Source organism: Mustela nigripes, chromosome 9 (genome assembly GCF_022355385.1).
Source record: "Mustela nigripes isolate SB6536 chromosome 9, MUSNIG.SB6536, whole genome shotgun sequence".
NCBI lineage: Eukaryota > Metazoa > Chordata > Mammalia > Carnivora > Mustelidae > Mustela > Mustela nigripes.
Window position 1 is genome coordinate 2,286,344 of NC_081565.1, and position 13,131 is coordinate 2,299,474.

The 13,131-nt window shown below is 64.9% G+C and overlaps 1 protein-coding gene across 3 annotated transcripts in view; it reads right to left on the minus strand.

The window, feature by feature from the left end:
- Window positions 1-13,131, minus strand: part of COL5A1 (collagen type V alpha 1 chain) — a 136,708-nt gene that overhangs the window by 44,633 nt on the left and 78,944 nt on the right. For all 3 annotated transcript variants that reach the window (XM_059410379.1, XM_059410378.1, XM_059410380.1), the window contains exons 21-29: window positions 12,622-12,675; window positions 12,075-12,119; window positions 11,496-11,549; window positions 11,232-11,276; window positions 10,500-10,553; window positions 6,511-6,555; window positions 5,641-5,694; window positions 2,296-2,340; window positions 532-585 (exon numbers count right to left, since the gene is read on the minus strand). In XM_059410379.1, the coding sequence (XP_059266362.1) occupies window positions 532-585; window positions 2,296-2,340; window positions 5,641-5,694; window positions 6,511-6,555; window positions 10,500-10,553; window positions 11,232-11,276; window positions 11,496-11,549; window positions 12,075-12,119; window positions 12,622-12,675 (450 nt within the window). The remainder of the gene's footprint in view (window positions 1-531; window positions 586-2,295; window positions 2,341-5,640; window positions 5,695-6,510; window positions 6,556-10,499; window positions 10,554-11,231; window positions 11,277-11,495; window positions 11,550-12,074; window positions 12,120-12,621; window positions 12,676-13,131) is intronic.

Consider the following 13,131-nt stretch of genomic DNA (forward strand, 5'->3'; position numbering starts at 1 on the left):
CCCTGGGTCCTCAGAACACGCAAGAACAGTTGGCGGACCGGGATCCTGTGGGGGTGGGCAAGGACCCCGGCCCTCCCTGGACAGAAGGCAGCCCCTTCCCCTCTGCTCCCCACAGCGCTCCCACCCTTCTGAGCCAAAGGAACGGCTCTGCTGTCCAGACTGTGGGCCAGAACCAGGGCACAGGGGCTAGTGACCACAGGGGACCCCAGTAATGGGGCTTAAGAACAGACAAGAGTCAGCGTGGCTCTGAGCCAGAAATGAGGGGCCAGTGGTGGGGGAGACACACACAGAGCCACGCCTCTGGGCCCCCCAGCTGCCCCTGCCTGAGGGCCTAGAGCTCCCACGGAGGCTTCACCTCCTTTAGAGAAGCTGACCGATGGCCCCAAACTCCCCAGCTTTCCTGCCCTGCCCCACAGCCCCACCGCCGGACCCACCTGCAGCCCCGCCCCAGCCCCTCTCCTGACCCTCCAAGGCCCCTCCCCACAGCCCCGCCCCGCCCCCGCCCCTGCCCCGACACCCCAAAACACTCACCCGGTCGCCTTTGATGCCCATGTCTCCTTTAAACCCAGGAAAGCCGTCTTCACCCTGACAAGGGACGAGACAGTGCCGGGCTGCATGAAAGAGCCCATCTCCCGGATGGCCGGGCCCCACAGTCACAGTCGGCACGGGGCCCCCAGCCGCACAGCCACGGCCCGAGCAGGAGACGCGCCAGGTGGGGGGCTGCTGCGTGAAGGGCGTCCCCCTAACCCTTCGCGGTCGTGGGGACAAGCTGGAGATCTGCGGCCCGGCACCCCCTCCCCCCGCACAGCTGGGCACAGCTGCCCATCCTCCCCCACAGCTGCCTCCAGTCCGGGCACCGCTGGAGCCCAGGAACCAGCAAGCAGCGGAGGAGGGCTCTTCTGCCCCACAGAGGCCAGGACCAGTGAGCGCTGTAGGCAGGGAAGGGCCTGGGGCTCAGGCAGTCCTGCTGCGGGGCCAGCCCTCTGTGACAGTCCTGCGTTTTCTGGCCCAGCAGGACACGTTCCTGCTGTGTGTGAATCTGGGGATTCACACGTCAGTGGCCTGCTGATCACTCAAGTCCACGGAGACACCCACAGAGACCCTCAGGAGGGCCACACGGGCCCACCCGGCTCACCCTTCCCTCCCAGCGTCCAGGCCCGCGTCCTGATCTCACTTGTCCATCCAGGGCCTGGCCCTCAACACCCAGGCCGGCCAGGGGCTCACACCCAGAGGCAGCCCGCTTTCTGGGACAAGGCGCGAACGCGTTCCTCCTCAGGCCACTGCCGCTCGGTGAAGTGCCAGGGGCTGGCCCGCAGCAGCCTCAGAAGGGCCAAGTTCCTGGGGGGCGGTTCCTCACCCCCCTCCCAGCCCAGAACCAACTTGGGGCAGCGCAGTGACCCTCCTGGAAGAGAGGCCTCCCCTGTGTGACCCAATCCACATTCTCCCGGGCAGCCCAGTCTTCAGCTAAGGACAAAAGTGACGTTCTGGGGGCTCTGGACAGCCCCTCCAGCAGGACACAGGGCCTGGGTGGACGGGCCAGGAATTCGGGGAGATGGGACCTGCTGCCGGGGACAAGATCTGCCCTGCGGGGGGTGTGTACATCCCTGACCCACTGGCCCTCCGTCCCCACACTTCAGATGCCCCAGAACGAGGGCTCAGAGGTCTGCCTTGCCCTGGCCACCCCCGGAGGGAGCTCCCCAGAGGGAACTGAGGCAGTGTGTGTGCCTGCCTTCACCAGGAAGCCCTCTGAGAACAGAGCCGGGCTGGGGGTGGAGCCGACGCCACCACACGGAGGTTCTGGCTTCCCTGCTGTCCCTGCCTAGTGCCGTCCCGTGATGAGCCGCCTCGGACTGGCAGGTGCCCCGGGAGAGGACCCACGGCGGGTGCAGCCGATGGCCATGGCGGCACCACTTTCCCTCTGCGCCCGGCTCCGTGGCAGTGCGAGGGGCTGTCCTTCCCCTTGGGAGGCAGCCGCGTGGGAGTGGGGCGTGGGGCGTCCACGGCCTCTGCAGGTGAGGGGTAGGCTGTGTGCTGGGCAGGGGAGCAAAGCCCCAGCCCCTCAGCCCCGCCAGGAGGGACACCCACAGCCTGTCCTCTTGGACACGTTTTTCCTTTTGCAGACAGCCTGGCCCGCAGTGTGCACCAATCCCTCGGTCTCAGAGGCCACGGCAGCCTCAGCTGTGGCCAACGCTGTCCCCGTGGACCACCTGCCGGAACCCCGCCCTGGGAACGCCGCCCTCGGAACCCCACTCTGAGCCACATGCGCCCGGCGGCCCGGCAGGAAGCGGCACTCACCTTCTCGCCCTTGGTGCCCTTCAGGCCGCGGATGCCATCCGCCCCCTGCGCAAACACAGAGGGAAGGGAACGAGTCAGAGCCTCTCGGAGCTCTCGGGAGGAAAGGCTCTACACCCCCAATGCCACGGAGGGAGAGAGCTCGGCAGCCCCGGCCAGGCAGCCTCCCTGGCGCTCCCAGTCTCAAAGGAAGGGCTCCCTGGGCTCACAGAGAAACGTCCTGCCCTCGCGTCCCACGCGAGGCCCCTCGTGTCTGCGATTCCCAGACGGCCTCCACGGGCATCTCGTCCTCCTCCAGAAACCTCCGTCTCCCTGAGGTCTGGGGAGCAGGTGGGACGCGAGGCCTCAGCCTGGGCTCTGGAGTCAGGTCCCAACCCCAGCTCTGTGGCCTCTGACACGGTGCCAGGGACCTGGTGCCTCAGTTTCCTCATTTGGAAAGTTGGGGGTGAAGACCAGCATTACCTTGTTCCTGCTAGTGGGAGAGGGAGCCCAGACAAGCCCCGGGTCCCAGTGGGCGCTCAGTTACCAAGAGCAATGTGCGTCAGTACATTCAGGATTATTATTAACACATGACCACAGGTACGATCATATTAATTACTAATTAATAATAAGAACAGCACTGCCAGTAATAATCAGCTCAGGACGTACCTCATCTCTGGGCCAAACAAGAAATGTAACGGACGGACAGTGCTCTTCCCTATGCCCCCGCCCCACGGCAGCGCCACGCCCAGGCCGGGTAGAGCCGTCCGTGGCACGGAGTTAAGTGGCCACAGCCTGGGCCCTCCGAGCAGGAGCAGAACTGACTGCTGCCTCCCAGAGACCAGCTGCCCGTGGGACCCCAGAGAGAGGCCGGGCCCCCCATCTGCCTCCAGCTGAGGCTGCCAACAGGACAGCAGGGCCACCTCCCGAGACCCGTCTGGTGCTGAGAAGTTTGCACAGACTGTGCGGTTTGCCCGTCTTCCCGGGGACTGAGGAGGGCCTCTAGGCAAAGCTGGGGCCGGACCCGGAGCTGGGACAGGCCTGGGGGGCGCAGTCTCCTGCCACCCAGATGCACTGCAGGCCCCATCAGCCCCAGGTGACCGGAAGCCTCAGGGCAGACGGGGGCGTGGTCACCCTGAAACCCTGATGCCCTTGGGGGCGCTGGACCAGGCTCCTCCCTCTTGCCAGGCTGGCGGGGGGTGGGGGCGGGGGCTTCCCCTGCCCACCACTCCTGGGCCTAAGGTCAGAGGTCAGGAGAGTGCTGCCCAGGCGACAAACAGACCAGGTCTCGGAGCCCCGGCCGTACTGACATCCAGGGCTGGGTGACCGTGTTACGGGGCTGTCCCGCACAGAGCAGGGGTGGGGCGCGGCGTCCCTGACCTCGAGCCGTCAGTTGACGGCGGGTGCCCCCCAAGTTCTAACAGTCAGAAATGCCCCCTGGTGTCCCCTAGGGGCACGAATCCGCCCTGGTTGGTGGAGTACCGCCGGATGCCAGCCTCCCCTGTGGCCCTCGTGGGCCAGACCTGGGGGACCGAAAGCAAAGGGGCCCAGAGAGAGACAGGCTTTGCCCACGGCCTCGAGAGGATTCGTATTTACGGTCTTGCCCAGCCCGCCCGGCTCCTGCAGGCTTACAGAGCGGTGGGGGTGCCCTGCTGGCAGCCAGGCCCACACAGATGCCCTCGGCAAGGCCGGGGAAGTGGAAGCACCCAGAGGGGCATTTCCCCGGAAGGAAGGGAGGCGGGACATGGTGGAGAAGAGCCGGGCCGCCCTCACCGAGGGCCGGCCCTACCGGAGACCGCTCGCCGCCTCTCGGCCCTGCGCAGTCACCTCCCTGGGCGACCCGCCGCCCCTCAGGCCGCGGACTCCCCTGACGGCTTCCGAAGCCCGGGAAGGAGAACCTATTGCTCCAACGACAAGAGCGCCCGGCGTTGCTTTTCCTCCCTCTCCGCGCTTCGAAGTCTAAGTGGCTCGCTCGTGGAGTGAATGAATTTTTATCCGATGGACAAGGTAAGAGCGTCCTCCGTGAACACTTTACAGCAAACACCTACAGCTCACAGACACAGCCCTATGCAATTAGCCATGTATGGGGCCAGCAGGCACTTCTGTGACGAAGCGTGTAAGATAAACCCGCGAGAGCTCGCATTATCAGCATTTCCGCTGAATAACCATCCTGGCACGACCCCCCAGGCGAGCCGGGAAGAGCCTGCGTCGGGGAGAAACCGTGGCCTCCAAGGGCTCCCGGCCCCGCGAAGTCTGTCCGCGGTGGCTTGGGCCGTCGGAACGCCACGATTCCAGGGACACACAGCAGGGAGGCTCGGGGACCAGCCCCAGGGCTCTGGGTTCGGAATAAGCAGGTCTGGGTCTGAGTCCTGCTGAGGCACCGATGTTAGGCTGACTTGGGGCCCACGACTGCCCCCTGAGCTCCCAGCCTCTCTGTCCTCCGCCCACAGGCCAGCCGCGGGCTCCCAGGGCACGAGGATGCTTGGGAGAGGTCAGCACCCAAACAACGCGGGGCAGGCCCGGGAGCCCGTGCGTGAGCTCACGCAAATTCCTCAGGCTGCGCTGGCTGTGTGCACACATCGTACGTTTCCCTGCACAGCAAGTCACAATCACTTGGAAGGAAAAGACTCCATTAGCTTTCTTCCAGCCCCGGAACCACCTAGAGCTCTCAGACACGACGCCACCGTTGTTCTCGGAGGAGGGAGAACTCGGCCACCCCGCCGCATCCCTGCCCAGCACACGTTCCTGGGACACATCTCTCTCTGCATAACCGTGTCCGACGTGTCCAGAGCCAGCATGGCTGGAGACCACGTTACACGACTCAGACGCGGTCCGCTCTGGCAGAGTAGCCGGGGCCCGGTGTGGGGCTCTGCTCCGGAGCTCTGTGCCCGCTGAACCAGGCTCTGGGAGGCTTCAGTGGCAGAAACGCAGTTGGGAATGAATGGCCATCTCCCACCAACTGCTCCCCATGCCCACCCCGCCACCACCGCTCCGTCTGCCCCGGTGCTGTCCATGGGGACAGGCTCGCTCTCTCCGGATGTGCAAAGGCCCTGGAAGCTGCCCTCTGGGCACCCCCCAGGAAAGAGTGTCAGGCTCTTCACCTTGGCTGAGGTGTGCGTGGGAGAGAACAGGTTTGTGTTTGGGGCTTGGGAGGGAGCAGGCCCCAGGTGACAACCAGAGCAGTGTCCCAACCGATGGACCGAGAGCCACCGACGACACACAGAGACGTCCCCTGCTGGGGATCAGCCCCATCTGGCCACAAACAGTCACTCCCCCGCCTGCCCAGGCCCTCTGTCCCGGGCTCGTTGGATGTCCAGGGCTGCTGTGCCCCACAAGCCCAACCTTGACCTCCGGGAAGCCAAATCTCACCTTGACTCCTCGAGGACCCGGATAGCCGATTGGACCCTGGGGGCCAGGAGGACCCTGAAACCAAAAGAGGAAGACCATTAACTCCGACCGGGGTGGGCAGGCGTTCTGTGCCCTCCCCGCACAGCAGGAAAGCTTGCCTTCCACCAGCAAGCTCCCCCTGCCCTGAGCAGAGCGGACATCCCAGATCAGACCCTTGGGAGAGGCTCCTCAGGAGACACGCAGGACCTGCTCCCATGGGACCCTGCCCCCCGGGAAAGCAGACGTGCACGCTGTGTCCCGTGACGGGAACACCAGGGCCCCATCCAACGGCAGCCCCGGCCCCGCAGCTGGGGAGTGGGAGTGGGGCCGCGGGAGGGGGAGGGGGCTCTGATGCTTTGGGAGGGCGGGCTGCCCTGAAGGGAGCACAGTCCCCACAGAGGCAGCTCGGGTGACGTGGGGCAGCTGCCGGCTGGGGCAGGAGACAAGGGCCGGCCGTCTGGGAGGGACGCCGCTGACAGCCAACGGGCCGTGCTGACCACTGTCCCGGTGCACTGAGCGGGGCCGGCCCAGGGAGGGCTGGGGATCCCATCGGAGGCACAAGGGAACTGTGGCCACAAACAGGGCGGCAGACCCGGGGGACTCAGGCTGCCGGGAGACTCCATCCCACCTTCAAACCCCCACGTCCTGGACCCCAAACAAACAATGGCAGCGGATCAGTAGGAGCCCCGCCCCGTCACCAAGCTTCTGTGCGGCCCAGGTGACAGCCCTGCCTGCAGCCCGTGTGCAGGGGGGTGGACGGACGGGTCACAGGGCTCCGCATGGGAGGAGGCCCCCTGGGCACACACCAGAGGGAGGGCCCGGCTGCCCCACTCACGTCAGTTCTGAACCCACCTGGCCGCCTTTCTCTCCCGGGGCGCCTTCTTTGCCAGGGTGTCCCTGCCAGGAGAGAGAAGGCCGGTGTCAGTCGGTGACCGTCCCCCATGCCGAGAAGGCCGGTGTCAGTCGGTGACCGTCCCCCACGGCTGTGGTCACGCGTGGGAGGGGGAGCCAGGCCCCGTGTCCTTCCCTCCACGCCCCCGGCCAGAGATGCGCACGTCAAACGCATTGGGCAGCTGAGCCCGGGTCACTGCCGGCCACCGGCCCCGAGCCAGTCCTTCAGCCCGACCCTCGGCTGCCCCCTCCGTCCGTGTGCTCCGTGCGGGCCCAGTGGGGACCTGGAGGAGAAGTGTGTGTGGACCCCCAAAGGCGGGATATGCCCATAACGAGGTCACAGGCCCAGCCCAACCCCGAGGGCAGGTGAGCTGGGCCGGGACCACAAGGCATTGGCTCCGCAAGGATTCTGTGCCAGGGGAAGGATGATGCGGGACGGGGGTCTGGACGCGCCACCTTCCGGGTGGGCAGGCGCCACACTGCCTGCAAAACACTCTCGTGCTGGGGGACGTGCGGGGGGGGCAGACTGGTGCCCGGACAGAGGCCACGCCCTGTCATTCGCCTCGGGTCCCCGGTGCATCCCTGAGTCCCCGGGCAGGTTGCCTGCCAGCCGCTTAGCTGGTACGGACTGGAGGGGTCGAGCTGCTCCCACGATACAGGCCCAGAGCCGACAGCCAGCAGACACGGTCTCGGCCCCCGGGTCACTGCCCCGTCCACCTGAGCCCCAGCCGAGCCCATCCTCAGAAACGCGAGCTCTCCAACGTTCCCGCCGAGGTCGGTCACTAGCTTTACGCCCTTGCGCTCCTGAGGCAAGCCCCGGATAAAAGCAGAAAGAGGGACGCTTCTCTGTCTGGAATTCGCCAGGGACTTCGGTGACAAGGCGGTGCGGGGTGGCGAGGGCGCGGTCTGATTCTGGGCCTGGCTACCCCGACCCGCTGCGTGACCTCAGGGAAGTCCCTCGCCCTCTCTGGGCCTCCACTTGTTCACGTGTCAGAGGAGGGGGGGACTAGTTGCTCCTTCAGCTTGAGGGCTCTAAGCACCGGGGACCCTGTTCTAGAACACAACGGCATTGTGAGGACCCAAGTCTCCCGTTTCTGAGAATAAATACTTGTGGGCGTTCCTTCTGCTTCCTGTTAGCCGTGCACTTGGATTTAATGCTGTCGCAAGCAGCCTGCTCGGAGGGCAAAGCAAGCAGGAGCAGAGGAGTCCTCTACAGGGCGGGGTGCCCTCGGGGAGCCTCGGGGCAGAGCCTCCCGGTGCCCACCTGATTTCCTGAGGGAAATCAGGGGACAGATGGACCACCCACAGAGACACCCAGTCCGCCGCGCTGCCTTTCCCAAACACAGCTCACGGCGCCCACGCCTCAGGGTGGCAGGGCTGCACCCAAACAGTGCCAAGGAGAGGGTGTCCTGCCTTGGGGTGACCGGAAGGGTGTGGATCCTGGCCCGCCGCCATGTGGCTTTCTGGGGGGACTTTATTCCAGCCCATTTCCGTTACGGACCTGGGGGCACAGGGAGGGCAGCTGGGGGTGCTCGAGCCCCGGGCGCCAAGGGGGTCCCTCGGGAGGCATGCCATGCCCCCCACGTGGTACGTCCTCGCTCACGTGGCGCAGACGACCACGTGCCTGCCTCACAGGTGGCTGCAGAGACCGGACGAGCAGGTGCGCTGGGCACTCAGGACTGCGCCCGGCGTGGAGCAAACGGCCAGCTCGCGTCAGCAGTTACCGTAATTATTAGTTTTATTTGAATGGAAGCCAAATTTCTTTAGGCACATTTTAAGTTGCATTTATAGAATGAGAGGAACTACGGAGGCGGGGGACGCACCAAGCAGGCTTGTTAAAAATGTCGGCACAGAAAAATACTGAAAGGAAATATATCAAAATAAGAGATTGAATTTTCCCCCTAGGGAAAGGCCAGGCTTGTCTCCCTGCTTTGCATTTCTGCAATACCCCATAACGCGGATATACTTGTATAATAAAAAAATAATAAAGCTTAAATTATGTGTATTTGATACTTTTCTGATTAAAAAAGTAATATATGTTCTCTGTGGCCCATCAGGCAAGAGCAAAAGCGATGCGGCCCCTCCTAACCTCACCGCCCCCAGCGCCCACGGCTAATCATGCTACGGACCCGCCCATCCATCCTCCGCACGAGGCACGCAAGACGGGCGTCGCGTGATGTGGTTTTAGTTTAACATCACGCGGCGGGCCTTTCCTCGTGTCACCGAATACGCGCTGAAAGTCGGTTTCTCCTGGCTCCGGAGTACTCCCTCGAACCATAATTCACGCCCCGAGTCCCCGCCGTGGGCTCTCTGGGATGATTTCACCGCGCCCCAGCGCGTCTGCCTGGAAACGCTCCTTCCTTCTAACGGGCTTTAAATCAACCTTCCTCTCCGCAGCCAAAGCCAAACCCAACTCGAGGGAAAAGAGACACAAAACCGTCTGTTTAAGGATGATCGACAACGCGCTGCCCCATAACGAGAGTGTGTTTCAACGTCTCTGTTCCTGCAAGTTCCTGGGAGACCACGGGCTGGCTGGCAGGGGCCATGGAACCGGCTCCCCCCACCGCCGCCCCTGGAGTGTCTGACGTCTGAAGGACCTGCGGAGGCTCCTATTCTAGGTTCAAGTATTCGTTAAAGGAAGAGAAGTGCAGCCTATGGGCCTGCGCGGGGGTGGGGTGGGGGTCTACAAGTGGGAGGAAAACCAGAGCCACTGGGCACCGAGCGTGTGGAAGGACGGGTCAGTGTGGGGGGGGGGGTCTCCCTGGCAGAAGCAGTCAGGTCAGGGAGGTGGGGGTCGGCAGCCCACCCAGCCCCAGCACCCTCTCCCCGGAGCCGCTGTGGGAGACGCCGCTCACCCCAAACACTGCAGAAGATGCACGGTGGGGTGGGGGACACACACTAGGACATGCGCCCCCTGCTATCGCGGGCTGGGCCTTGGAGATGGCGTCAAGGTGGTTTTCATTTTGCTGTCATTTCATTTCCTTTGCTAGTGTTCCGAACTGGGTGTGTTATTTTACAATCAGAAGAGGGAATCAAGTATGAGCGTAAGCTACAGGAGGACGCAACGTGCTATGTCCGCGCCCGCACACACACAGACAGCGGAGGCCACGGGGGGCCCAGGGCAGCTCACGCACGGAGGGGCAGCCGAGCCGCGGGCTTGGAGAGGGACAGGGCGGTGGCGGACGTGTGATGCCCGGGGCCCAGCCAGGGAAGCCGACGGCCGAGCCTTAGACGGTCACCAATGAACTGTCAGCGTATGGAGCTCTTGCTTAGTTTTTAACGGCTGAGAAGTTAACGAGATGCCCTGCCCCAAACAGGTAATTCAGCCAATCACGGTTTTGGAAACAGGCTATGCAGGCAGCATCACGTGAATCTTTTAAAACGAACCCAAATCCCCAGATCGCACCAGCAACACGCAAAGTGGGTAGTGGGAGCGGATGAAGCCCCCACACCGACCACGCGGCCCCTCCCTGCCCCTCTCTCCGGCCACGCAGCCGCGGACGGGACCGTCACGGGCTCGCTATTTCTGGCACCATCGAATCCGGCCCCACAGCTGAGCGCACACGCCGCGGACGCACTTGTGCAGACCCGCCTTCTCAGCGGGCGGTCGCTAAAAATACCCTCCGCGCGCCGTCCTTCCCGTCAACGCCAGCAACACGGGGACCGCTCGGAGCCCAGCCCACCCTCCTCGGAGCTAGAAACGCGGGCCGGGCTCCGGTCGTGAAGCAGCGCCCCAGTAACTCGAGTCCTGCTCACGCCGTCTCTGCCCCTTGCTTGGAACCCAGGCTGGGAAAGTGTGTCCAGAGCCGGGTAGTTACGGAGCAAGCCGTCGGGTCTTCACCCGCAGAGCAGAGAGAGAGGAAACGGGGGGCGAGGGGCGGCCGCGGGCCTGGGTGCCCGGTCCCGCCCTGGGGGCACCGGGGCCAGGTGGCGTGTGAAGGGGTACTCACCGGGGGTCCGTCAGCACCGGGCATTCCTGGGAGGCCTGGTTTACCCAAGGGACCCTGGAACAAACCAGAGACCCCGTGAGCCCTCCGGGTCACCTCTTCCCTGGGCTGCCCGCCCTCCACCTGCCCGAAGAACATTTCTGGAAAAGGATGCTCAGAGGCACGGAAGCTTCCAGCAACCGAGGCCCCCGGAGAGGGGGGGACCGTCGCCCTCTGCTGCTCCGGGTTCCCAGGAGCTGCCACCATCCGTGGGCCTGAGAACCACACCTTACAGGCAGCCCTGAGCCAAGAGCAGCACGGGGGCTTGAGCACCAGCTCTCGGCAGGTGCCGATACACTCAGCGGCCAGATTTCACAAACACAAGACAAAAGCAAACAACAAAACAGGACGCCCGGTTCAGGCTGGACGTCAGGCAAATAACAAACGGTCAGGCCCAGCTGAACGCCGGGTTCACTTGTCTTCCGTAATCCGGCGACCCCACGCGGAGCTAGACAAGGAGCGTGTGGATGGCCCAGCGGTAGGGTCAGTGAAAGACAGAGATCCCGCCGTCCCCTGAGCTCATCTGCTCCGTGCACGGGGCCCTGAGCGTCCTGCCGCTGGGGGAGGACAGAAGCTCGTACCGGCCGGGGACGACCAGCACTCCCGCCGCCTGCACCCTGGGGCAATGAGCTTGCCGGGGGCGGAAACACCCTGCTGGCAGATGGGAGCGTGCCCGCGCCTGCACAGCGCACTCACCTTTTCTCCTGGAGGCCCAATGGCACCCTGGGGGCCTGGAAGACCCTGAGAGAGGGGGACAGGGCAAGAACGGTCAAGGAAGTCGGCTCCAAACGCTCCCTGCCCCCGCTCACCTTCCCCGGCACCCTCCCCCTCCTCTGGGCACCAACAACTCAGTCCTCAGTCACATCTAGGCTGTCGGTCCCTTCGGCAGGGACAGGCAGCACGGGGCCCAGGACACCCCAACACACCCACACCGCTCACCGCCCCCCACGGCTCGCTTACCTGGGCACCTGGATTACCCTGCTGTCCTGGGGGGCCGGGCTCTCCCTGGGGGCCCTAGAAGGAACAAAGGCCAGGCCACTCGTGGGAACTCTGGGGGACAGACGGGAAGAGTCTGCTCTCGGGCCCAACACCTCTCATGCCACGCAAGAAGGGGCATGGCGGAGGGGAACCAGGCCTTGGCACCCGCGAGGCTCTCCACGCTGACCCCGACCGGGGGAGCGCTCTGTCGTTTCTGCCAGCGACCCAGACAGCCGCGGGCAAGGAGCCCGTGAAAGGAACAGACCACAAAGTGTTCTGTTTGGCAGAACGCTTCCAAAAACATTGGGCTAACGTCTCCCAGTAGAGCCACGAGACCTGTCTCTCGTGGGCTTGGCCCACGGTGCCCGCTCAGCACCAGGCTCCTCGCAGGGAGCGGACCAGGTCCCTCGGGGCTGGTCCGGCTCTGACGGGCGGGAACAAGCTCTCTGGCGGCGGCTCCACGCAGGGCCAGGGCTCAGGGCCCGCACCACCCTCCGCCTCGCGTTCCCACCCCGTCTGATGGCAACCACCTGGGGGGGGGGGCAGGCCCTGGACGCTTACCACGTTTCCCTTCGGGCCTGGCTGGCCGTCCATCCCCGTCACACCCTGAACGAGAGGGAAAGAAAAGGAACACCGGGACAGAATGCTAGAGAATCCACAGGGCGCCCAGGGACCATCCCGCCGGACTGGGCTCCGTGTCCTGCCCTCCTGGTCTCGGGACGCCGCACCCTCTGGGGACGGGGCAAGAGCTGATCCCAGATAATCGCACAGGCGCGATGGGCCAGCGGACAGTGGAGCGGCGGCCCCAACCCGGGGTGGGGCAGGCCCGGGGAAGCCACCCACCGGGACAGGGCCCGATCAGACCCTCAGGCTGGCTCCTCCCAGAACTTTCCCAGAGGAGGACGTGAGGTGTCCGCAGGCTGTTGGTAACAGCACGTGAGGCATGAGGGCGGGGAGTGCCGCGCGGCCGGCTGAGCTCCATGTCTCCGCCCACAAAGGCACACGGGCTAGAGGGTTCCTTCTGCCTGCGAGCGGCAGAGCCTGCTGACCTCAACCAGCCCCGGGCCACTGTCCGAGTGGACAGACGTGCAGAGGTGACAGGCCTTACCGGAGGTCCAGGAGGGCCCGGGGGCCCCTTAGGCCCCAGCAGACCACGCGGCCCCTGCAAAAGGAAGAAACAAGTTCCCACTTGGCCAAGAAGCCCGGCCCGGCCCAGCCCCCAGGCAAATCCCGCAGCCTCGCTCCTGCCAGAGCCTTTGCTGCCCCGCAGGTGTCCACACGGCCCCGGGAAGCGAGGCTGGGCCCTGTCCTCCGGGCCTCACCTCCCCTCCCCACCCCACCTCTCCACCTCGGCGCTGGGAAGCAGAGGCGGGAGCCAGGAGCTAACGGGGGGCTCAGAGCCTCAGAGCCTTTCACGCTGGGGGAGCCCTTCCACACACGCGCAGGGCAGGTGCCCATAGAAGCTCTCCTCGCGGAGGCCACAAAGACAGTCGGCTGCGCGGCGGGCTTTTGTCCACGCTCGTTACTGGCTCCCTCTCAGACCCTCCGAGGGACACGCGGCTGCGTTTCTGACACCAGAAGGCAGAGGGAGGACATGCTGCTGGGGACCGGGCGGCCA